This window comes from Ambystoma mexicanum, chromosome 4q (assembly GCF_040938575.1).
Source record: "Ambystoma mexicanum isolate Mex_15411 chromosome 4q, UKY_AmexF1_1, whole genome shotgun sequence".
Taxonomy (NCBI): domain Eukaryota; kingdom Metazoa; phylum Chordata; class Amphibia; order Caudata; family Ambystomatidae; genus Ambystoma; species Ambystoma mexicanum.
The window spans coordinates 1,243,592,736-1,243,620,101 of NC_090928.1; the positions used below are offsets into that span (position 1 = coordinate 1,243,592,736).

At 45.0% G+C, this 27,366-nt stretch overlaps 1 protein-coding gene across 2 annotated transcripts in view; it reads left to right on the forward strand.

Moving 5' to 3' along the window:
- The window catches only part of LOC138468319 (exportin-5-like), a 2,047,117-nt gene that overhangs the window by 893,531 nt on the left and 1,126,220 nt on the right, over positions 1-27,366 (forward strand). For both annotated transcript variants that reach the window (XM_069608821.1, XM_069608822.1), the window contains exon 16: positions 13,072-13,194. In XM_069608821.1, coding sequence (XP_069464922.1) covers positions 13,072-13,194 — 123 coding nt within the window. The remainder of the gene's footprint in view (positions 1-13,071; positions 13,195-27,366) is intronic.

A 27,366-nucleotide genomic window follows, 5' to 3' on the forward strand; every position in this document is an offset into this window, starting at 1 on the left:
GGGGTCCTTTACTCCATAGGGTCTCATGTGTTTTTACTATGTGTTACACAGCACCCTCCTTGCAGTAACACAGGGGTGTCATAGTGACCCCCCACCATAGACTCCATACCCTGGGACTGACTATTGTCTCCCAGGGCATGTAAAGTCACCATTGGCTTTACTAGTCCCAATTTATGAACAGAAACCAGTACAAACCATCATATTGTGGACGTACTGGTCAGGGCAATTTGATTGCCCAGGGGTCTGTTAGTTGAGGGGTCACGTCTCCGTCCCCCCTGATCGAGTTTTGGCTGGTGGCAGTGGAAACTACTTTTTATATTCTACCGCAAATATTTCCCTATGGGATTTTCTCATTGTTCGAGGCTACCAACTTTAATTATTTAATTCTCATAGCCTCGAACATACCGCCGGTTTATTTAATTAATATTAACTCGCCGGTTGGTATTTTTTGCCAGGACTCTATTCTAAAAAGGCGTTTGTGTTCTCTTCTGTGACTCCAACCCAAGTCGAGCCCTTTGTTCCACTTTTTGGCAGGCTTCTCCACAGAAGCCTCCAAAAGTGATGCCACTCTGTCTGGGTACCACAGGGAGTGTGGGAGGGGGTTTAGGCACCCTGGACTGAGTTCCTTGGTAACTCAAGTCGCACTCTCGTGTGATTGGCCCAAGTGGTGAGCCGGCCGTAGTAGTATCCACTGCCACCAGCCAAAACTCGATCAGGGGGGACGGAGAGGTGCCCCCTCGAACAACAGACCCTGGGGCAATCCATTTGCCCTGACCAGTACGTCCACAATATGGTTTGTACTGGTTTCTGTTCATAATTTGGGACTAGCAAAGCCACTGGTGACTTAACATGCCCTCAGAGACAGTAGTCAGTCCCAGGGTATGGAGTCTATGTTGGGGGGTCGCTACGACACCCCCTGGGTTACGGCACAGAGGGTGTTGTGTAACCCCAATAAAAAAAAGACATGAGACCCTATGGAGTAAAAGACCCCACAGCCCATAAAACACATGGAAAGACAAAGGAACACCTCAAATCATGCCTAAGAGTGGGAGTAAAAGAGTCTCACTCTTGGCAGGAGAAGAAAATAAACCTCAGAAATCCAGCAAAGCTGCTGGGGGACTCACTAGGTTTGGGAAATTAGCCTTTACAGAGAATTCTCCCTAACACTCACTAAAGAGATTCCCCCCTAGTGAGCCGAAAACTCTGAATTCCCTACCAAGAGCCGCTGCCCTAAATCAAAACGAACATTTGGACTCAACTATAGAAAACATTATTGAACAGCCACTTGACCCCTCCATTACTATGCCCTCTACCCACCAAGATGATCTATCAAACGTTGGCCGAGAGAAAGAACTACTACTCTGCCAGGATAATGATACTGCTTCTCCATATACAACACCTATGAAGGATCAATTAGAGAGCAAGAAGACAACACAAGAAATTCAAAATATATCCTTAAATACGTTACAGGATAATGTTGCAAGTTCAACAAACAGGTGGATGGATTCAACATTCATAGAAAGTGATTCTGCGCTTCCAAAGTTGTTACAATCTCAACAGACTCCACCGTTTAGCATTTCCCAGAAAGACTAAGCTATACTTGGAAAAAGAAGATGGCAATCATTATATGAACGGCGAAGACCAACAGAGGACATGATTCTGTCGGCGGTTAGCCAGCAAACTCCACGAATGGCGCGTCTATCACTAGACATATTGGAGATTGAGGCACTTATGCAGAACCAGGGTAGGAGAAGGGTGGTCTTTGGATTACCAACAAATGAAAATGAAAAGGATACACTTTCATATATGATTCCAAATATAAAGAAAACTATATCCATTTTCTCCCAAAGCCTTGATCCAATATTACCCGCTCTACCTACTTTGCACCACCGAGGGAAAACTTCATACTCTACAACTTACAACTGGCCCCAAATAGCAGCAGGACATCCCCGAGTGATCAATCAAGAAAAGAGAAGCACATGTAAAGAGAGATCAGCATCTAACGATCAACAAAATTTGAAATGTACCTATATAGAGAATGAGCCACCAACACCAGAGGCAATCCCGACCACCATGCTGGATTTGCAAAACATGTTAGTTGCCATCACCTCACACTCCATGATCCCATTTATCAAACTTCAAGAAACCACTGCCGATGCAATAAAGAACAAGCATCGCTGTTATCTACAATACTCAATAAGCAAATACAGATGGAGGTCTTCATCGAGAAGTTACAAGAAAGACTTAATAGTGAAGTGGAAAACTCAAGAAAATGGAAAGATAGACTTGCTGAGATTGCCGGGAGTGACAGTATGGAAAAAAAAGAACTTACACAAGCGCTCTTTACCTTGAAGGCAACTCTGAATGGAGCGAAAGATGAGAAACAAACCAACATGGAAGCTCTGATCAGTTCACCCATCAATGCACAACCACCAGCTGATGATTATGACCATCCCACCACTTCAGCCCGCAGTTGGTAACCTTATTGAATTAGATCCAGGCCCAAACCTTATACAACAATCCACAGCAATTAGTAGGTCAAGCACCAACTCCATGGCTAGAATTGATGGAAGCGGACCAGTGACAAACAATTCAACTACACAGGAGAATGATCATATTTTCAATCAATCAACCAAAGATGTAATTATTAATCCAAAGAAGGACGCAACTAAAAAAACCCAAAAGAAGACCAAATGGATCCCAAGCTTTTTTACGACACCTTACCATCCCAAAAGCTCCTCCAATTCATCCGAGCCTCAAACGGACAGTTCAACAGATGGCTGTTACTAAAAGAGGAAAAACTGTGAAAATTGCGAATTGTTCCAGGGATTGCACGATAGCCATGAGCGACGAAGAGGCAAATATGCAGGTGCTCCTAGAATTGTCTCAACACCTGGAAGACTTACCAGAACCATCTGAAGAAGCGCAAGTCCAGCCAAGTGACTCCTCGCTCCTAGTACTCGATCAATATGAAGACTCTCAGCCTTCCCACGCTTCATAGATGACGCTGACCTGTGAAGAGATTTCAAGCTCCATGTTTATTTCGCAGAACGACAAAAACATTCACAATTTATCTTACATCAGTGAATCCACTTTCAAGACTTATCTCTGCCTCCTCTACTCCAACCCGCTCTCTAAGTGCCCCAGGATTTGTCAATCCTCGCAGCTCAAATCAGACTGAAACCTTCAGCCTATTGCTCCCTCGGATATTAAAGTCCAATGATCAACGAATACTAAACAGGACAAATCTACTTCGATTATTCAAAGTCATTCTAATGTTGCCGAAGATGCAAGATATACAGACCATTGAATTTACGGAGCTCTCTAGACTTGATAAAATCTGAATAACTCTAAAAGCTTTCGACACCCAACCACTTATCCTTAGCAGCAAGAAACATCTTCTCTCCTTAGGATTCACAGTATTGAATTCTAAAAAGACAAAACAGAATAGTGAAGATCTTAAAAACCTCCAGACAAACATTAGTCAGAACAGTGGTAAAACAAAATAAACTGATACCAAAAAGGTTGAACAGTAAACAAGTACACACAGGATAACTCAAGATCCTCAGACCATAACAACATAAGCAAACTAAATATAGCTCACAAACTGATTATACAAAGCATTTCATCTGGAGGGATCTAAACTGGTCGCAAGATCAGTAACCATTAAAAGCAACTGTAAAACAATCACTTTCTCTATGCACATGGAACACCTGTGGAAATGCTCATCTATTCAATAAACCTAATCATGATTTGGCCCACTTTGATATCATATGCCTCCAAGAATTATGGATCACTGAGCAACCAATATGGGATGGTTACACGACCCTCATGAATCCAGCCTTGAGAAAAGTAAGAGGCCGTCTGTCTGCAGGTGGTTTTACACAAGTGAAAACAGGCATTAATTTGGAAATTATAGAGTCGACTAACGTTCAAGAAGGGATTCAAATTACCATACTCAGACAAATTGGATCATACGCGAGAAACATATCCGCTATTAAAACTCGCTTTACCAGAATACGCCTTGCAGTAATCAATTTGTACTGGAATCCTGCCGCCATCTCGGACCAAATATACATAGATCTAGAATGCTCAGCGATCGACACAGTTTGATCTTCATACTTGGGTATAGAGATTATTTTATGCAGCGATCTTAAAATATATATGTATAATAAAAAGGGATTACTACTAGAACATCACATTCTAGCACGAGAGACCGACAATGGCAAAAAGAAATGGAACTGAGATCCCTGAATAGTGACCATACAGGACAAGAACTCTGACTTCACCAGCTATACATGGAGACGGGGCAACTCAACGGTTACAATCGACTATATTTACATGTCAGCCGAACTTCATACAAAATTAATTAAATCAAGAAAAATTAAAACCACAAAAAGTGACCACAGCATCTTGGGGATTAATTGGAGCAAGCAATATCTCTGCTGGAATTATTGGTTAACACCGGGTTGAACAGATTGAAAATTCCTACTCATGCATTACTAAAACTGAGTACGTTTTGAATCTCAAAACATCAAGGACAATGAAAAACTTAACTACACATGGCTTTTACATCATCACAGATTCGCTAAATCGAACCGCCAGCACAAAAAAATACTGACACATTGCCATTCCTACAATGAGGTAATAAAAATGAAAAAGATGAGTTGCGAAGACATATCAAACAATGGAAAGACAAAGGAACACCTCAAATCATGCCTAAGAGTGGGAGTAAAAGAGTCTCACTCATAGCAGGAGAAAGAAATAAACCTCAAAAGTTCCCATCGATCATGACTCTATAAAAAAAACTCAAACTTACAGAAATTGGAGGAAAAACAGAGCGATGCAAGATCAAAACGATGCAGAAACTGTTATTTGCTCTAAAGAAGACCAATACTAGAACCCTATGGAATCGCCTGAATCCTCCAAAAATGAGACTCCAGAATATGATACCAGATGTCCCAGAACTGTCATGGACAAACTATGTAACTGACTTATATAAAAACACCTCAATCCAAGTTAATGTTGGGACAGGAATTACCTCAGTAAATTGGCAGCTTGAATGGGATCCGACGGACATTGAAGATGCCATCAAGAAACTCAATACCTCCAGAGCCCCCAGCCCGGACAGTCTTTCCAACCAGATAATTAAAAATGATCCGAAGATCTGGAAGGAACTTTGTGAAAAATTGTTTACTATAATCTCAAGAACTAACATGATCCCACGCTCCTGGCAATTGGCTGTATTAATTCCAATATATAAACAGGGAGACTCTAAAGAACCCCGCAATTGCAGACCAGTTGCCCTCCTAGATCCGCTTGGAAAGATATTTGCAACAATTCTCTTAGAACAACTCCAAACGTGGGCAAAAGAAGTAAACATCTGCGCGACGAGACAAACTGGTTTTGTGAAATATTGGTGCAACATCAATTTGTTTCTGCTGAACCTGGCAAAACGGGGAGCGATTAGGACTCAAACCACATTGCTTGCCGTTTTCGTTGACCTACAACAGGCGTTTGATCTTGTGAATAGAGACTTACTTTGGAAAAAGCTGGTTGCTTGGGGATGCTCTCTTAATATACTGGAACCGATTAAACAACTTTATACCAACACATCCATAAGGGTTAGGATGTCCAGATCAGGTATACTAACCGAGTCAATCGCTACATGGAACGGCCTCAAACAAGGATGCCCTTTAGCAGCAATGCTTTTTAATCTATTCACAACAGATTTTGAAAAAAGTATTTACACGCCAGAGACGAATTCTCCCAAACTAAACGCCACATTTCTACCATGCATAACATATGCAGATGACTTCATTTTATTCTCCCAAAACCGCAGAGGCCTACAGTTGGCTTTGCCCAATATGGAAACATATATTGAAAAGAACCACTTAAAGATCAACATTCAAAAAACAAATTAATGAATTTGACACAGAAACCACCAACAAAGAAAAGCAATAAAGCACTCTTCCTGTATAAAGAAAAGCTCAACCAAGTAAAGACGACTAAATATCTGGGAATCTGGGTGAGCCAGTCCCCAACAGAAAATGATTGGTCACTCTTCCTAACTTTCGAAGCTCATTCTTTGGCCAGTCAAGGACGAATGCTCCACTTTAAACATGGAAAATATTCAATGCGTCCGATTATAACTTTCTATCGACAACAAGTAATGGCAATATTAACATATGGAGGAGAGACGTTGATCAACTTGGACCCAAATATAGGGCAAAAGTTAGAAGGGATCTTTTGGAGAAAGGTCCTATCCCTCCTACAATCTACCCAAATGGCGAGACTAAGATATGAGCTGGCATTACAATCATTATCTTCATTGATAACATGGAAGAAATTAGACCTGTTTATGAAAACTACAGAACAAATTCCAGCACTGCGCATATTTTCCACAAACAAGCAGACCCCCCATGCAACTGTGCTACAAACATGGAAAAGGCACATGGAAATACTCCAAGCAGAAGCAAACATCTCGACGGAAATGCTATTATTAAGACCTCAAAAAGCTAAAAAGAAAATGATCACAAACAATTGGATTGAAACACTTGAACAAAAGTCGAAATACCAACTTGACTTGCATTGTAAACTTGACAATAGACCGATTCATTGTATGTCGAAATATCTGCAAGCATTTCCTGATAGACACATAAGGGACACTTACTTAAGATTTCGATTAAATTTACTCCCAACCAATGAAATCTTGGCAAAGAGAAAATTAATCACTAAAGAGCTCAACTACTGCCGCTACGGCAAAGAAATAAAATTTGGTAGAAACTTTGGAACATGTTATTATGAGATGTCTAGCGCTAAGCGAGAAAAGAACAAACTTTGGAAGTTTATACATGAAACCCTCGGCAGAGTTATCACCTGAAGACAGATTGGCGAATGTCCTACTAGGCGACAAAATAAAAGAAATCTTTACACTTGTGAAATTCTGGGAGTGCATTACCAGAACGGAATAAAAATAACATTTCAAAATTGATGATAGGTTTAGTAAATAAAATCACATCATCAAAAAAATAAAATTCGGAAAAAAATCCCTCAAGGCCAAAGACATTGCCCTTTTAAACTTAGAGTTTATTTTGTTAGAATGTGAGGACCAGAATAGTACTTTGGACACAGGACGGTTTTGCTTTGGACATTTTCACATTGACAGACTCTTAGTTTTCGTTTTAGGTAGGGAAGCGCCTCTTGGAGCAGGGGCAGAGAGGTATTCTTGCTTATTCTGGATTGCTATCTGCGATTCACGATTGGTGTGCCTCCAACGACCTCTACCCAAATGCCAGCAAGACTGCTCCCACTTTCCCCTTTCTCTCTGTCCGTCCACTTCCTTCACATCCCCTGAGGCAAAAAACATATCATGTTCGACCCCACCCTCTCCCCGCACATCACAGACCTTGCCAAGAAGGCCCACTACCAGCTGCATCTCTTCAGAGGTATTCTTCCTTTTCTCACCTTCCCCCAGAAGCTCAGTCTCTCGAGCCATGTTTCTCCCTAGTCTGGACTACTGCAACAGCCTCTTTCTCAATCTTCCTTCCTCTACAACTAATTCAGAACACCACTGTGAGACTTATCCTTGGCCTCAAGCCCAGGGACCGGTTTTCCCAAGCCCTAAAATCTCTCCACTGGCTCCAGGTGGCTGTAAGGATCAAGTTCAAGAGCCTCTGCATCATCCACAAGACTTTCTGGGGCCGGCGCCTGTACTACATCCAACTCTCTTCCAAAATACATTCCTTCTCGAGCCCTTAGCTCAGTTACCGCCAACTCGCTGACGGTCAGAAGGTTCTCCAGGCAGAGGTGGTGGGGGGTAGATCTCTCTCCTCTGCAGGTTCCTCCCTGCCCCTCTAAAACTTGAGCTGGACCACCTGAAGTTCCGGAAGCAGCTCAAGACTTTCCTTTTCTCCTCTGCTTTCTCTCTTTACCTCGCCTGCCTGCCCACTGTACCCAGAGCGGCTTGGTTTCTTGGCTACCCTCAGAGGCTCACTGGGTACCAGGCTCCTGCATGATCAGTCTCCCCTGCACTGCCTCTGGGCCTACCACGAACTTACGGGCGTTAACTGTAGCCTCTACAGTCCCCTGCCTCCTTTCACTTAACCAGAGCCGTGCTGCCCTGATTGCACTTACTCCTCACCTGTCCCTGACACTTCACCTTCCGCCTGAACTTGGCGTCGTCACACTTGTACGATCTGAATCACACAAGGCCTACTAAGATCACTTCTTGTCCTCCATATGTCTTCCCTCCCTTGTGCCTAGAAACACAGGTGCATGATAAATGACTTAATATATAATTTCCCCATCCCCTTTTATTTTAAACAAATCTTTGACCAAAACCATGAATCCCTTGTGTCAGAGTCTCATTCCTGGCTCCTCACAAACCCAACAGCGTACTGCTCCTCTACTGTCCTTGCAGTTCTGCCACAGCTGTGGACAACTGGGCCACACCTTCCGAACGTGCACAAACCCACCAGATTATGTCCAAGCTGCAGCAAGGTTCAGACCTGGAACACTGAGACGTCAGCGAGGACCAGGAAGCGGAGCATCTGAATCCTCAATACTCGTATGCGCCGACCGGGTAGAGACAAACAACAAGTCTGCATCACCAGACAGGCCAAAGGCTGCAGTGACACCCACCGGTTCTCAAGTCATCTGGGAACCAGCATCCTCCCAGATCGGCTGGTCCATCTGAGATTAAAATCACCTGTAGTCAGTCTACCAGCAAGCTCAACACATGAACATCTTGGGCAATACCTGATGGGCTTGTAGGACCATCAGCCACTGTGACGATTGAAACGCTGGATGACGGGCACCAACGCTTCTGAATATCGGCACACAAGTGACCATAGTCTATGAGCAGAAAACCCTTGCAAATATCTGTGGTACATCCGGGTCAGACTGCAGTTTCCCGCCACTGTGGGCAGCGTCAGCAATCGGCAGTGCCCAGGGAACCAGCAGCGATGCTTTATGAGCCATCTAGGGGGCGGCAGTGATGTTTTCAAGCACTTCCCTGCTTGTCAGGAGTATGCCAACCTCGAGACCCCAGGCAGCGGCAGTGAATGGGCGGTGAGTGGAGCACCTGTCAACCCTCTTGCAGGGTGTACCGTTATCCCAGCTGCACTCCGCTCAAGCGGCAACAGTTTTTTTGTTGTAATGTAAAGGGATGCTTGCGTGTGCATGCATGAAGTTCCTTTCTCCAGCATGGTGTCTTGCATGGATTCACATGCTCATGAATATTCCCCGTCATCGGGCTGGGAATCCTCTGTTAAAATTAAAGCAGTTTAGCTTTAATCCGAAAGCTGCTCATTGCTTCTAAAGCCTATTGGTGTTACTTTGAGTCATACTGCCCCAGCCAATGACACTCGTCCTCCTAAACTCCACCCAGTGGAGTAACATTGCTGAAAATGTTGGGGGGGACATGTCATCTGAAAAAAAAATGCCCCATTCAAATGAATGGGGACAAAATCATGTGCCTTAAAAGTTGGGGGGGACAAACACCCCTGTCCCCCCCACCAAAATTAAGCCCATTGCTCCACCCCTGGTGGTCATCTTAAGATTTCCATCGCACGTTTCTTGTGTTGGGAGTCCTTGTGTTTCGCTCCTCAAAATCCAACTACTTTTTTGCAGTTTTTTGCAAGAATACTTATGTGACGTGACTACCAGGGGCAGGAACCCGTTGCCGGACGAGATCCTTAGTCCATTGTCGGATCTAAAACTTGTGGTCGCCACAGGGCCAGGCTTGGGCCTTTGCTTCAACACCATGTACGACTCCATGAAGAAAGGTCTCTTCAGGGCCTGAGAACTGCAGCCTGAAGAATATCTACATCCAAGATGGCACCTCCGGTGCATCTACTGCCTACATCCTGACCACGATGCGGACAGATGTTCAATATACCATAGGAGGTTATGTCATGACCCTTACCCCTGGCCCTCACTGGCAAGTCAGTCTTCTAGTTGGGGCCAGGTCAAAGGCCTTAAAACCTCATCCAAGACTCTCTTGGAGTCAGTCCTGGCGACTTTGGCGCCAGGCTCATAACCATCATGAAGACCAACATTAGAATGGGACAATTTACTTGGGACTATTTAACTTGGGGGTGGGGGAAAGGGGGGGGGGGTTCAGCCAACATGGAGGCACACACATAGCTCAGTTACAATGAACTGAGCTATGCGGTATAGTCTTTTGGGTGTGGCAGGCCTGGGACTACTTTAACTGGACTACTTTACCTGAGACTATTTAAACCACACCCAAACAGCAGAACATGCTTCGCGTTATTCTGCTGTGGGCAGCGTAACGCTCACCGTGTCCAGTTCTTTTTTGCCAGTTTACCTGAAACCAAGGACCTGCAGAGAGAGAAAGAACACTACAAAACTTACCTGGAATAGTATCCTGTCTTCAATCCATCGCCGACTTCAGTTCCACTCACCTGAAGGTACGAACTCCATCATCCGGCACTGCATGCATCGTGGAATACCATAACCTGGAAAGAGAAGCAAGAAAGACAGCATTAGTAAGTGTTTACTCACGTTTCCTCCCGAACAAAGAAAGCCACACAATTCTTACCTGGGTAGTCATCTCCTGGTCCGAATCATCGCTGGAACATCACAGCGCTCGGCGGGGAACATTGCGACCTGCAAAGAGAGAAAAGACACAGGTTAGAAATATAAAAGGCAAAACAGCGCTGCGCATCGCGCATTACTCACCGGACAGCATCGCGCACAACGCGCTTTCACCTACCGGCCCATGCTCATCTTCAAACTGCATGACAACACCAAAATACCTTTCCATACCTAAAAGGAAAGAAGCAAGACATTATTATTCGAACTAAGAGGAACATAAGAACTGCATATAAAGACTGTAAAGCAGCAAATTTACGGAGTCGCAGCATGTCTGGATTTCCACAGGGGGCTTGCACCAGTGAAGTAACTTGGTTGCTGCTTGCCCCCACATCTACGCGCCCCTGCCACGAGGAGCAGGACGGAGAATCCACCTTTTACAATATTAAGGTGAGGAGAAGGCCCAAGGGGGCGGAAGAAGTTGAGGCCAAGGAAGGTGGGAAAACATAAAGACAATCTGGTATTGAATCCAGCTCTCCTATATTGCAGACCCATCTTTAACCAGAGGCCTTACCAAGGGACCGGGAGAGGGTTCGAGAGTGCACATCATCCAACCAGGGCTGGGTGGTGTCCCCGTGGATACCAGGTGAGTGTAACAGGTTAGTGGTGTGGATCGAGGAAGGCATAGAGATTAACCGTGAATTACTGTGGTCCTTTCTATTTCCCTTCATGTATGTTGGGGTCAAGTGTGAGATCTTCCAAGACTCTAGTATATCCCGATGTACAACTACCTGTTTAAATAAAATTAGTAGATGTGCCCACCAAATAAAATTAGTATATGTGCCCACCTCTCCGGTTCTGCTTTCAAAACAATGTTTGACATAACGTCTGGACTGGGGGCTCTAGAGTTTTTCAATCCACTAATAACTTCTAGTATACTGTTAGAGTGAAAGTGTACTTCAACACACTTTTCCAACAATATAGATTTATTCTCTCTGCCAAATGTGGAGGTGATGTATCTGCACCACTCCTCTTCTATGATATTCACTAACTCAGCTTTATACTTCCCTTCTAACCCTCTGAAAGTGTGCCTTAACTTTTTTGGTTGCCACTATTCAGAATGTTGTACATGTTTTGCCAATCCTATATTTTTTGATGCTGCCTGATGTAATTTAACCCAGTTCTATAGGCATTCTTCACCTTTCTCGTGATTAACAACCTTTCAACCATACTTCCTTCCTGCTGCCTAATTCTTCTTATAGTTTATCTTAAACATCCTCCTTAAAATGTCCTTGTCGTACCGCCTAGGAGTAGCCGAGTCAGGTTTACAGATTTAACAGTTCCCATAATGGAGAAACCAGCCATTAGCTGTTCCACCCATGAAATGATTTCTTCCTGGTTGCACGATTGTAGGTAAGAATTATAGTTATAATATTTTAACATAAAGTATGACATTGCTGTTAAATTGTGGTCTGCCCCCATGCGATTCTTCCCATTGTTCATTTCGAATGCACCAGTTCTTTTGTGCCTTATGTCCTATTCATCACCCATCCTGACTTCTAATGATAAGATGGCATGGTCGCTAAAAGCGTTAAAATCTGCTTTTACTGAAACAGCTCTAACTATTCCCTTGATGATCTCAAGATTGCTATACTCCGGGGTAATTTCATGACTGACAAACCCAGAAAGTCCTATGAATTCAAATGCATGCACATTTTCGATGCATTGGATGGGTGCTTGAACAGACATTGCGGTTTCATGAGTCACTATTCCAACAAACAGACTTGCACTTTTTCCACTTAGAGTTACAGGGATCTCAACATCCAGACATGACACATTTCTGTCCAAAGCTATGTATTTAGACATTCAATTGACTCTGCACTACCCCCACCAACCTCTCTAAGGCATTTAGTTGTTGCCAGACTAACTCAGACCCAGCTCCATCTGCCCTCAAAATACCTCACCTGAAAAGCTTCCCAGAGACTTGTCAGGCCTCCTGTCCCCTGTAAAACGACATACCAAGCTTCAACTGGAGTATACACACAATGACTGATACCTAACCATCACCTCATGCCTTCCCGAGAGCCCTCTAACAGAGTGGGCTGTTTTTTTGTTTATTTTATATGGAAGTGTCCATGAAAGCTTGCAAATATGCAAAATAAATGACTTCTTTAGACTAATTAAGGTTGCCAAACTTGCATCTATAGGATGTTTCTGAGCTGTGGGAATCTGTGGGAGGAAGTGCTAATCCATCGGAAAGAACATTGGTAATGTAAGTAATTTATTCCTCTAACCTGTGTCTGATCTGGTGATCAGGCACGGAGTGTGGGTATTTGTGAAAGGGCTGCACACGCTATAGCTTTTCTTTCCATGTGGTCAAGATCGTCTGATCAGTGCATTATCAAGATCAATATAATTGGACTTGCAAAATGGACCTGTGATCCCGCTTTAAGTTGTAATGTTTAATGACCGTGTTGTCCGTGTTTCCAACAATTTTTTTTGTTCCATCAGCTATTAATGAAGAGGAGAGGGAGATTATCAAGGTTATTTGCAAGATGGGACCAGTGATTTATTTCCAAATGGCCTGCTTGTGTCTGAAGTATCAGCTGTCACCTGCACTTAAAACATCAAGAGGTGAGTTTCGTTTTTGTACAGAACAGCACAGAAGAGTGCATAAATCTGTATACGTATGTGTTCCATAGTGGGAATGCCTTCCGAATGACTGCGTGTTGAACATAGAGCACCGAAATGTACCCACCTCGCCTCTGCTTAGATGTCCCTCTCAAGCACACTTTATGAACACTACAAGTTTCTTACCAGTTGTAGTGCTGCATTCTAGTGACACTGCAGCCCTGCGTGCTCTTATTGGGGTTCATTCATATCCAGTAGCAGATCCGGAATGCCAGCTGCCTTTGGAGACCTTTTTCTGCATTCACCTTCTTCTTCAGATTCCTCTCGTCCTCCAGCTTTATCTTGCTCTGTCCTGCCATTTATCTATCGCTCAGTGTTCAGGATCAGTCCAAAGGATTACCATAGAATGTCCATGAAAGTGAAGGTTGCAGTGTAGTTATGTAGAGACACTATATACACGCACACCTGCGTGAAGGGTATCATCCTGTAAGGCTACAGATGTGTATTGATATTTCCATGTTTATTTTTTTTTTAAAACTTGTATTTATTAGTTTTACATAAATAAAATAAGAGAAATAACATTGAATCTTATGATATTCCCCTCACCCTCCCTCCTCTCGGATCGAATAGAATCATATTGTCCCGGGTTCCTATTATGCGTGGAAAATGTCTGAAACTTTGATATTATGGGGGCACCATTGTTCCATAAAGTCTGACTGCCGGTATTGCAAGGTCCCTTCCCATTCTTTTACGAATTTGTCTCCAGTTCCTTGAATTTTGTGGGTGATTTTCTCCATTGTTATATGGGCCCATACTTTCTGTAGCCAAGTATAGATCAGTGGGGTATTCTTGTTCTTCCAATGTTGTGCTATGGTGGTCCACGCCGCTATGAGTAGTCCCATAAAGCTTCTCCATTGCGATTTACTGTATTGCCTTGCTGTATCATCTCTAAGTCCGCAAAGCCACACCTCCTCCCCGATCAACCCCACATCCGGGAATATTTTGCCCATTTCACTTTTAACTTCTTCCCAAAAGGGTTGAATGCCTTTACAGTCCCACCATATGTGTCTCCATGTTCCCACTTCGTCACACCCTCTCCAGCAGTGGTTTGGCGTGTTTGGATACATCGAATGGATCCTCTCTGGAGTATAATGCCACTGTGTCATAATTTTGACCCACATCTCCCTAGTTTGTGCCGAGCGGGTCATCCTGGGGATCTGCTTCCATATATCTTCCCACTGTCTATCCGTTGGTTCCTCCCCCAACGTTCTGCCCTCTTCCCCTTGTGTGTTTATGTATTTGTACAGAGTTGAAACCCACTTTTTCCCCCCGTGTTGGAGATGATGTATGTCTCGAACCCTGTAAGGTCCCTGGTTGCTGCCTCAGTGATTGTCGGGGAGTTTAGCCAATGTTTTAGCTGTTCGTATCTGTATCTATCACTTTTGGAGATATGCTTGCCTACAAAGCAGGATTCTAGTGATATTATTTCCTTGTCTGCGAACATCTCGCCTATTTTAGTAATGCCCGCCTTCTCCCAGCTGTCGTACGCCCCTTGTTCCATCCCCGGTGGAAATTGTGGATTTCTGCAGATGGGTGTAAAGGGTCCCATTGCCGTGGTCATTATACCTTTTCGTGTTTGGCATCCCGTGCTTCCAACGTGGTCTTCATTATTACGCTTATCCCTAAGTTTTCATGTCTGTGCTGCCTCTGTTTCCAGAGAAGTTCTACCAGTGGGGTCCTCGCTACAGCTCTGTCTTGTTTGGCCCATATTTGCTGCGGATTCTCCCCCACCCACTCCCTCAGGACTTTAAGCTGTGCTGCCTGATAGAATTTTTTTAAATGGGGGAGCGCCATCCCCCCTTCTCTGGTTGGGGCTGTGAGGACCATCCTCGCTATTCTAGGGGTTTTCCCTTCCATACGGAGGACGATACCAATTTTGTTAAGGTTTTGAAGAACGTGTCTGGGACACCCACCGGGAGAGCCTGAAAATAATATAGTATCCTTGGAAGGATGGTCATCTTGACTGATTGAATTCTACCCCACCAGGATATCTGTAGTGGGTTCCATCTGCCTATTTCCCTACGGATGTTTGCAATTAGCGGCGGGTAGTTTTCCCCATAGAATAGTTCAATTTTTGGAGGTACAATTATTCCCAGATATTTTATACCGTTCTCTACGATCTTAAGGTCCAGTAGTTTTGCTTCCCTTTCTATGTTTGCTCTGTCCCCTGCCAGAATTAGGATCTCTGATTTTTTCCTATTAATCTTTAGGCCTGAGATGGCCCCATAGTTTTCTAATTCTCTCACCGCCGTTGTCAGTGTAGATTCGGGGTCTTCTAGGGTTATTGACATATCATCCGCATATGCGATCACTTTATGTTGCTGACCTGCCATTCCTATCCCTTTAATGTGTAATGATTCCCGTATTTTTATTAGGAGGGGTTCTAAGAACAGAGCGTACAGCAAAGGTGAAAGGGGCCATCCCTGTTTCGTTCCTCTCGAAATTATTACCTTATCCGTCACCTCGCCATTAATGACTATTCTACTGGATGGGGAATTATAGTTCGCTCTAATGCTCGCAATATACTGTTCCCCAAACCCCATGCACTCCATAACTTTAAATAATATTGACCACTCCACCCGATCAAAAGCCTTCTCGGCGTCTATCGACAGTAGTATCGCTGGGGTGTGGGTTATACCTATTTTTTCCACTAGATGGGCGAGCCTCCTTGTGTTGTCGTGGGTTTGCCTGCCGGGAATAAAGCCTGATTGACCTTCACTAATCAGTTTAGGGAGAAGCGGGGACAGCCTTGTTGCCAAAATCTTCATGTATATATTTGCATCTAGATTAATTAGGGAGATTGGTCTATATGATGCAGGGTTTATTGGATCTTTACCCGGTTTGTGAAACACCAGCACCTGCGCTTCATTCATCGTGGGGGTCATGTTACCGCTATCCTTAAATGAGTTCAAGAGCCTTGTTAGGATCGGGGTCAATATGTCTGCATATTTTTTTATAAAATGGGGCTGTGAACTCATTTGGGCCTGGAGCTTTGTTATTTGGGAGTCCTTTTATGGCTTTACTGACTTCCTCTTCACTGATAGGGGTCTCTAGTGACTGTTTGTCCTCTTCTGATATTTTCGGTATCTTTAGGGCCTCTAAGTATGAAACTTGGGCGTTTGTATTGGGGAATTCTGTGGAGTAGAGAGTTTGATGGTATTGCCTCAGTGCTTCCTCCATGTCGTGTGTGCGTGTTTGGATGTCACCCTTCGCATCGCATTTTGTCTTAATCGTTGTTTCTTTCTGTTTTGCCCTAAGTTGTCTCGCCAGGAGTCTGTCTGCTTTGTTGCTCTTATATAATATCTCTGTTACAGATATAGTAGGTTCCTTTCTGCGCCCTTTGTGCGTAGCATCTCTAGTTGGCCCTGTGTGTTTCAGTGATTTTTTTAATGTCTTAGTGGGGTGTGTCAGCATTATCTCTTGGATATCTTCGATTGTTTTTTCCAGTTCTTTTTCCCACAAAAACCTTTGTTTATCTCTCGTGATTTTCAAAGCTATCATCTTTCCCCTCAGAACTGCTTTAAACGCATCCCAGATTGCGCTCATTGCGACCTCCCCGGTGTCATTTTGTATGAAGTATTCCTCTATCATTTCCCTTATGGATTCCCCTGTAACTGGGTCCTGGATTAACTCCTGCGGTAGCTTCTACCTCCAGAGCCCATTCTTCCTCCCTGTAAGAGTCATGTCTAACCATAGTGTGGCATGGTCCGAGAGGGCTATTGCGCCCTTATCTAGCCCTTGAATCTTTCCCAGTAGTCCCACCGACACCCAGAGATAGTCTATTCTAGACATAGAGTTGTGAACATGTGAGAAATATGTGTACCCCCTCTGCTCACCCTTCAGTTCCCTCCAAACATCATTCAGGGCCATATGGTCCATTTGTTGTCTCAGATGCTTTGATGGTGCCACCTGGCCATGTGTGTTCCCCGTACTCCTATCTAGATGCGGGTTCCACGCCATATTAAGACCCCCCCCCAATATTCACTTCCCCTTTAGCATAGTCTTCCAACTTCGATAAAACGTCTCTGAGAAAGCCATCCTGTCCCTGATTGGGTGCATATATTGAGGCGAGTGTTATGCGATATCCCTCAATTTCCACATTGGCGAAGGCATATCTCCCTTCTTTATCTATGGTTTTATCCAGGAGTTTAGTGTCCTTTCCTTCTTTCACCACTATCGGCACCCCAGCTTTTTTTTCAGTTGCCGTTGCCAGTGCCCATATTTTGTATCCTTTTATCTGTATTTTCTGCTTATCCCTTGCTCTAATATGGGTTTCCTGGAGAAGTAGTATATCTGCCTTCCCCCTTTTGAACTGTTTCTCCACTTTCGTTCTTTTTGTTGGGTGATTCATGCCCCTAATATTGTAGGTCAATATGCGTATCATCCCCATTCTGTTAAGTTCGTATGCCGTTGCATCGGGTCCCCTTCTGTACTTGTTTCATTTCTTAGATTCTTCCGATCCTGTCCCCTCCCTTGAACTCCCCCCCCCCCCTCCCAACTTTGAACTTTAAACAAACCAAACTGTCCCCCCGAGTAGAGCGAGGGTTCCTATTGACGCTAGGGTGTTGCACCCTTCGCTCCTTGCCCTCCATACCATCGGGGGGGTATGTTATGGGGAATCCTAAACCCCATTGACCCATTGGTCTTTGCTGAGTCCCAAACCGTTGGTTCTTAACCCGACCGCCAACTGTGTGTTGTCCGTTCAGCTCCGCTCTCTTCCCGACTGGGTTTCAAAATCAGCCGTTCCATGTCAGTTCCCCAAGCTGTGGATTCCCTGAATTCTTCATGGTACTTTTCTCCGGGTTTCCCTCCCTGCGTTTGCCTTCTTTTGCGTGTTTGTTTCCCAGCCCATTGGTCTTCTCGTTCGGTCTCTCCTGTTTGAGGTCTCCCCCTGTTCCATCTCTTCATCTTGAAGTCCCATAGTGCTGAGGCCTTCTTCCTCCGTGGTCACTCTTCTCTGTTTTCCTTCCCATGTAAGTAGCAGTCCAAATGGGAAGGTCCATTTGTAGCGGATTTGTTTTTCTATTAACACTTTCACCTGTGGGGCCATTGCTCTTCTTTTTTGGAGGGTTACTAGAGCTAGGTCCTGATACAATTGGATGTCTTGCCCATTCATTTTAATATGCTCCATTTCCCTGGCTCTTCTGAGGATCTGTTCTTTCTGCGGGTAGGAGGGGAGAGCCACTAGGACATCGCGTGGTCTCTCCCCTGGGGCCCCAGATCTTTTTGGTCCTACCCTGTGGACTCTGTCAACTCCGATATCATCAGTGTCTTGTGTCCCCATTATGTCTCTGAACACCTCCTTTACCGTCTCTTTCAGATCTTTGTCTAGCACTGATTCCGCCATGTTCTTGATTCGAATGTTGGAGCGTCTAGAGCGGTTCTCCAAGTCCTCACATTGTATTTCCAAGTTGTGTGTGAGTGTCACCAAATGTTCTTGCGTTTCGCTTGCTTTGTCTCGTGTCTTCTTCAAGGCTTTGCACAGATTTTTCCACTATGTCAATTCTCTCTTCTAGATTGTTTAAATCGATTCTCATGTCTTGTACCGCTTGTTTCATTCATGGTTGCAAATTGTTCTTGAACTGTGGACATTAATTTTTCTTGCAAGTCTATGAACCAGGTTTGCATGTCTTCCCTAGTCAATGGTTGTTGTTGCTGGGATAGTGATTCTGCCTCTCCCATGGGCTCTCCCTGGGTTCTCCCTCTTGATTGTGATGTCCCCTCTGTTGACCACATTTGTAATATGTCTGCGCCTTGTTTCGCAGATTGAGGTGTCTGTTGGATGGGGTTCCCCTTCCCTTTTGCTCTTGACATGGTAGAGTGTCTCGTTAGTGTGTCTATGGGGCTTCTGCACCCTCGTGTAGCCCTCCGGTAGGTCCTTCACCAGTTCCGTTCCTCAGTTATGTGCTTGCGAGCGGACGTTCTTGCTTTAGCTGGGCGAGTTGCCCACGATTCCGCTCCCTCCCCCGTCGTCTCGTAGTGCCTAAATGTTAATGGCAGTTTCGTTTCTCCTTTGTTTTTCCCTCCGCTCTTCACCCTCTGGCCCGTGGGGGAAGTGGCCTCTCCTTGGGTCGGGCCTACGTGGGGAGGGTCTTGTGTAGTGTATCCTTTGGGACTGGGGGGGATCCCCGATCAAGTTGATGCCGGAGTATTTGCGCCTTGCGGGGATTTTGTTATGATAGTTTTTGTCTTTGTCTTGACCGTGTCCTTTTAGGCCCCCCCCCCCCCCGGTTATATATTATCTGTCCTTATGTGCGCTGGCAGGTGCTTAATTTACTCCCCCCCCCCCCTGGGTTGGCTCACCTTTTCCACTTCAAGCACTTTGCTTCAGGGCGGCCCCTGCGTCACCTCTCCAGCAGTCCGCCCTGAACTCACCACCTTCTCACGGCGCCGCTCTTCTCCCTTGGGTCGGTCCTTCACCTCGGTGTTCTGCAGAGCCTCCGGTCCAGCTCCCACGCTGGCCTCCGCCTCTGTGTCTTCTTGTGCCGCGTTGTGTGCTCCTCTTAGGCGTGGGAGAGTCTTGTTCGGCCCCGATGGGGGAGGGGCAGGTCCTCCTTTCTCCTCGCTTCTCGTCCATAGTATGCTTTTTAGCGGCGCCGCTTTCCTCTCAGGGTGGGGGGATGCAGGGTGGGAACTGGGGCGTGGGGAGGGGTAGAGAGACGGTCCGTCATGGCTTCGGTCGTGCTTATTTTTTGGCGGCCCGGGCGGAGCGCGGTTTAGCTGCGACTCCTCACCCCGTCTTGAGTTCTCCCATTTCCATGTTTATTTAGTAATAGTAATCATTGAAATTAACAATATTCCTTTTTTTATCTTCAAATACTAATCCCAACCTTTTGAATAACTTCACTAAACCTCATATAATTGAATGATGCAACAATTCATAATACATTTCGGTCAGTTTGCATTAGTAGTATATGCCATTATTTTCCAATAAATTATAATAGTATGATGATTAAACTGATCGTTAATATTGCTCAGTGGGTTTTTGGAACAGGGCCCTCCAGGCACCTTAAGTCTTCTTATAATTAAACCGTACTTACGTAGTTTTAAGTTTTCCAATAACATATGGTGCCTCCCACATCGGTCTGACTGTTAGGGGAGTCTGGAGACTTTAGTAAGCTATCCCAGTGGTTTGTAGATCCCCAACTCTTAGTATCTGTCTGTACTAACTCAGGACCTTGGTAGAGTGGCAAAGCAATTGAGCTTCTCTTAAGAAGAAGATGTGAGCTGTAGGTAAGTACACTAAATCTAGTTAGACAGGAACAGCAAAGAAGCACTTACACTTATAAATTATATAAAAGTATATTTCAAATGGATTGTGTCCTTCCACGTATTCCTCATCTTTTGCTAAATATCCTTCCAGCTTCAGCTGCCTCAGGAAAAATATAATTCTCGACAGAGGGCGCTGTGCGGTAGCATCGATGACTGACTCTGACCGTCTACATCATCCACAGTATATGTAGCCTGTTGGCTTAGTTCAGTTTTTCAGACGCAGCCTTAACTTTGAGAAATTACGGCGCACTTCGGTTCTTTTAAGACATCATCTTGTCTTCATCATCGACACCAAAGACTGGTTTTAAGAAATGTCAGGATTGTTGGTCGAACATGTCCATCACCGACCCCCACCGCGTTTGCCTGTGGTGTCTCCGCGCAGAGCATTGTACGAAGGAGTGTAATTCCTATAAGGCGATGACTGACAAGGCTCTGAGTGAGTGTAGAGGTAAATTGGTGTTGGGTAGAATTCCTAAATCAACTTTTCTTCCAAAGAAACGCACTCCTCGTCGTAAAAGAGTGAAGAAATCTCGATTGAGAAGTAATTCGCGTCATTCATCTTCTTCCAAGAAGTCGAAGAAAAGATGTCATAAGTCTCCTTCTACCTCGAGTTACTCCTCATCCGAGAGAATCACATGTCCAACAAAGTACGACTCCCCAGCTAAATGGGAAGAGCTTCAGAGGGAAATCTTAGAGAGAGAGAAGCCCCTTCTACCTCGAAAGAATGGAAGGCGGACCATGTCCCAGTCACTCTGCAAAAAGAAAACAAAGGGAAGTCTAAGGCAAAACCCTGAACACCCTTGAGTTCGGGACGCAAGCCAGACGATCGAGAGCCTTTGAGGCCTCGAAAGAATGAAAGTGTCGAGGACCTCGACAAGTCGAGAGTCCAGCCCTTCGAGGGCTTTGTCGTAGACAACTTTGACGACAACAAAATCGGTTCCATCAACACCTTTGACGTCTGAACCTTTGGCACCCATCGAAAACTTTGACACCTAAGTCGAAGACTTCAACGCCATTGTCCTCGAAACCTACTTCGAAGACCTTTTCAGAGCCATTGAAGACAACACAAGAGAAATCTTATAAACCTCTGCCACAAAAAGATTTCTTCAAAGAACATGAACCATCCGACGATGATCCAGCGCCTTTTGGCCTCCAATATGGCTCCCCAAATGTTCCAGATGAATTTATTTCAGAGGAATCTAGGCTTAAAGACTTGTATGAAAATCTGCAGTCAGCCAGTGTTGTAGATACATCCACTGAGCTGGAATTTGGGAAGCTAGATCCTGCAGATCACGCTGATAGCTCATACAGACAATTGATGAGCAGAGAAGTGGAATTTTTGGGATGGAGTAGACCTGCTCCTCCTTTTCAACAAGATGACTTAACTGACATATTAGACCAAGGTCCACAGAAGGATTCCATTTTGTCCTTCCATATTGCTTTACAAAAAAGGGTTGCAACAAATTGGGGAAACCCCAGATTCTAATTCTACAGTTAATAAGACCTTTCCCCAAAAAAATAGGCCATCCAGCAGTGACACAGATTATTTAACCAAGCATCTGAGTCAGGAAAGTTTGGTAATCCAGGCAGCCACATCCACGAAACAGTCTGCTTACTCTACCACTCCTACAGACAGGTAGGATAAACTGGTGGACGCGTGGAAAGTATTTACTGCTGGTAGCATGGCTTTAAAATCAGCAAATGCTACGTGTGCCTTGTCTACATTTTCGTTCATCCTGTGGGATTGCGCAGCAATGGCGGCTGACCACATCCCCGAAGGGGAAGAGCGAAAGATGGCTTTCTAGCTATCAAGGAGTGCCTCCAGTCATGTCTGGATACTGCAGATAGTATTAGTAGATCCATGGCGCTAGTGCTGTGCTATGCAGATTTGCGTGGTTGAGGAAGTCTGGATTTTCACCGGACGTGCAATCTAGATTACTCAATATGCCTTTTGATGGCTCAGGGCTGTTTAGTAGCAAGGCTGATGAGTCTGGAAAAGCTGCATACCTCAAAGGCGGCAGCAAAATATCTTAGTGCCGCCATTAGACAGCCTCTGCATTCCTACTCCGATGCATCATCTTGGAGGGGTAAGTCCTTTCGTTTCCACTTCTCAGTTGGATGAGGTAGAGGACAAGCCAGTCCTAGAGGACAAAGAAGATTTCCCCATGATGGACGAGGGAGAGTTACTAAATCAGCCCAAGCAGCGGCAGCTTTGCCCTCAGACGCTGCTTCAGCCACGCACAAAACCTCTCTGAGGCCTTAATCCACAAGACCCCAGTGGGAGGCAGGCTCTCGCAGCATCTGAAAAAATGGCGAGACATTGCTGCCTTCCTTTTCTAAAAAGGCCTCAGGACCATCCACCGGGGAACATCTCATTGTAAATTCCAGATCTGCTCCTTATGTAGGAAATGTTGACCCTGCTAGAGAAAGATGCAATAGAATCGGTACCTGCGGCAGAGAGGGACAAGGGTTGGTACTCACCATATTTGCTAATCCTCAATAAGGACGGAGGATTGATCTTGGACTTAAGAAACTTGAGCAAGTTCTTCAGGAAGGACAAATTCAAGATGGTAACCCTTTCTCAGATCTTCAGGCTCTCCAACTCCAAGACTGGATGGTGTCATTGGACCTTCTGGATGCTTACTTTCATGTGCCAATCCACCGCAATTGGCGGTTCTCATTATCAATTTCTAGTTCTGCCATTCGGGTTAACCTACGCCCACAGGGTTTTCACCAAGTTAATGGCGGTTGTGGCAGCGAGTCTAAGGAGAGGGGTGGATTCACATCTACCCCTACCTGGATGATTGGCTGATCAGGACTCGTCCTCCTGAACAGACCCTGGAACATCTGTGTGACTTGCCACTGTCTCCACAAACTGGGCTTCTCCCTCAATTACAAGAAGTCAAACATGATAACATCTAAAAACAAACTCCAATTTATCAGAGCGGTCCTGGATGCCTCCTCAGGAAAGGCCTCGCCACCCGAGGTGAGGGCTCCTCACATTCTGCAGATGGTCACCAAATTTCAGAGTGCCCAGTAACTTCTAGCAGAGGGCTGAGGGGGCTATAGCCTTGGGTCTTTTGGTTGTAGCCTCGGCTAGAAGCTGAGGGGCTGCAACCTACAATGCAGTGGCTATGCACTACCCCAACAAGAGAGGAGGAGTAGGGTCACTACCACTGTGCAGAGAGGCAATGCAGCTCCTGGCTCTGAGCAATTCAAGAAGGAATCTCTCTGTCAGCAGTTCATCTAGCCGGAGAGAAGAACACAGCAGCGTTTGCTCTGAGCAGGCAGAGCACAGTCTCCCACGAGTGGGAACTAGCTCAGGAAGTCCTTCAAGAGATCTTCACCCTTTGGGGAACCACTCAAGTGGATCTGTCCGCGACCAGTGTCAACCGGTGCTCAGTGTTCTGCTCTAGGGAATTTCCCCCAAGAGAGGAGCTGTAGGAGATGCGTTTGTAGTGGACTGGGATTTTCTACTACTGTATGCGTTTCCTCCAGTCCCCATCATTCCTCACGTGATCATGAGGTTGAGGAAGTTCTGGAAATCCATGATCCTAATTGCTCCAGACTGGGCAAGGAGGACGTGGTACCCACACCTTCTAGACATGTCCATCTGCTCTCCAATACGTCTTCCACAAAGAGAGGACCTTCTTGAGAGAGACAGAGTAGGGTCAGGTTCGCCATCCAGAGGTCAAAGCACTCTGCCTTCACCCATGGTTTCTGATAGGCTGAAATATAAGGATTGGGACTCTCTGGACGACGTAATGGAAATTTTGCTTTCAGCCAGAAGGCCAGCAACTAAATCTTAAACTGCTGTCGTTGGAACAAGTTCAGCAGCTGGTGTAGGGATAAGAATATGGAACCAATTCAGTGTGATACACCTACAGTGTAATCTTTTCTGCTTCACTTAGCAAATCCTGGGCTCCATATCACAACAATAAAGGGTTATCTGGCAGTGCTTTCGATTTTCAAGCGCTCATCAGAAGAAACCTCATACTTTAAAATCCCTTCAATAATTCAGTTTCTTAAAGGGCTCACTAATGTGTTTCCTCCTACTCCCTTTCAGGTCCCTGTTTGTGATTTAAATCTTGTATTAAAATTCTTAACATGCATCCCTTTTGAAACCATGCATTCATGTCCATTAAGACTATTAACACTAAAAACTATTTTGCTAGTCGCAATCACATCAGCCAGCAGGGTGAGCGAATTGCAAGCACTGTCTTGGAAACCTCCATACACAGTCTTTTATAAGGATAAGGTGATTCTAAAAAGTAATTGTCATTGACGCTACCGCACAGCGCCCTTTGTTCAGAACATTTCTTGCCGAAGCAGCTGAAGCTGGAAGCATATTTATCAACAGATGAGGAATACGTGGGGGGAACATCCAATCGAAAGAACGTTACCTGGGGTAAGTAACTTGTTCATTTTTTATATTTACATCAGAATCACTTTAAATACTTCAGACATTTATGCTAGAACACTTCGGAATACTTAATAATGCACTTCAAAGGGCTATTTACTTTTGTGTTTGTTTGCGGTTACAGTTGTAGCAACGTTAGAAAGGGAAAAGACAATGTTATCGTATTATCGGTTATTGCGAACGCCTGCGGTTTTCAACAGTTTATACGGTAATGCCTTTACTCTGCAAACACATATATTAAAGTCACTTAAAGAGAGGAAAATGGTTAGTTAGTGTAACATGAGCTTAGTCCATGGTTCTAGAAGCGATATCTTCGCGTAGTAAGTCCTTTAAGTCCTAAAACACAACAGTAGCTAAAGGCAGATCGGAGGGGCTTGGAGTCTTGAAAAGCAGCGAATAATGAAGAGCTCCTGTGGATTTATTCCAGTGTCTAGTGAAGCAGCAAATTAACAACTAACAAGTGAGACCTTAAAACGGACTTGAGAAAGGGACACAAGCAGCGGCTTGGGTCTGAGGTAAGAGTGGGTTGCCCTGGACACCTCTGTGTGCACTCCAACGCTTTGGAGCGACTTCTTGGAATCAGGTAAGCAATAACTTTTTTCCCACAGTACCTTAGGTTAGAAGAAAATGTTTGTGGGATCCGAGCTCTGTTTTCCTTGGTCTGATGACTGAAGGCAGGACGGATGGATGGGATCCCTTAGCAGCAGTCTCTCGAGAGGACCTGTAGCACGAATTTCAGCAACTTCTGGGTTCACTCTGCGGTATTCAGCGCCTTTTCAGCAGCACCGACAAAGGACACTGATCATCCGGTCTTCTTCGCTTCCTGCAGTCCCATGCTCTTATGGGGTCTGGGAGAGTTGGGTCAGATCTCTGGAGTTTCCTTACGGGTTCAGCAAACATTTTGACGGATTCAGCCTTTCCACGATGATACACTTGAAATGGGCAGCATGTCTCCTGGTATTGTGGTTCCACAGGTTTGGAAACTCCTATGACCTTGCGTGATGGCTTGTTCTTGTTTCAAAGTTCGAAGTTCGTCTTGGGGCTGGTTGTTCCCATCAGCCAAAGGGAAGGAGTTGTCCTCTTCGGAGCTTCACTGTCGCACAGAAAACGGTTTCAGGCGAGCAGTGGTCGCTTCATTGTTGCAAAGGGTGTGCAGGCGTCTCTGGTCATCTTCTACATCGGTTAATTTAGTTTCCAGTGGTCGACTTGCTTTTCACTCCAGAAGCCTCACCATTTATACAATTCCAGTAGACACTCCTCTGCAATCTCTCAGCATTTTACAGGAAGGGGCGTTTGGCTGTCCAATCAGGACAACTGTACCCCCTGTGGGAGCTGGATCTATTCAGGCATTCTGGCAGACAAAGGACAGGGGGGTGGAAGACTCCTCCCCCACTTCCTGCCTGCCCAGACACTCTGGAGCCTAGGTGGGGATACCTAAGGGTTCCCGCCAAAGGAAAAACACACACACAGGCCTCCCCCTTCCAGAATGGTAGAAGTGGTGCTGCCAAAAACAACCACGCTAGTAATGGTGAAAAATGGAGGGCCCCAAGTTGCTACTTGGATGCCCTTATTGTGTACTGTCGAGGCTATGGCCATAGCCTGCGGTACCAAACAAATACACAATAGTTGGTAGAACACATCCACTGTCACCAGCCACAACTAGGTGATTGTCTAAGTGACTGAAAAGCCACAGGAGCAGAGATAAGGGGGATACTAGGTATCCCTTTGGCACTCACCTGAAGGTGTGTGCCAATCTCTGTCAAAGGTTTGGGTCTCTGAGAACTGTAGTTACTTGTGTATATTCAACAATTATCTTAAAGGAGGACCCTAAGGTTGCCCAGCAACACTGCCCATAAGGAGCTTTGTGCTGCAGCAGTAAAACACAGATGCCTTTTAAGAGTTTTGGAGCAGACAGACTCCATAGTACAGGTAAAATACAAAGAAACGAGTTCCAAACGACAGAGCCCACAAGTATTAATGAGTGGAAAAAGGCCCCATTCATTTAGGATTGAAAGAAAAAGGTCCAGAAGTCCAGCAAAAGGTGATGGGGGTCTCACTAGGAGAGGGGATGAAGCATAAAAATGATAAATCTTTTTAACACTTGATAGAAATTGTGGTTTTCAAATCTTTTAAACAATCATAAAGAGAAATTGCATGATTTCTGGTCTACCTTGTGCATGTCTGCAGCCAGATGAGCTACAAACTGCTGCAAATTATTCCACCCTCTGTCCCCCGTACAGCAACTACGTCCTTGTGGTAATAGTGGCTGCAACACATGGCTTCAAATGTGTGGTTCTCAGGATTTCAACATCTGTAGGAGTTCTCAGAATTTGAGAACATGTAATCGCCCTGAACAAGTGGCACAAAAACTGTTGTGCAGCCACACCTGAGGTAAGTCTGAGTGTAGCTACACTTGAGCATAG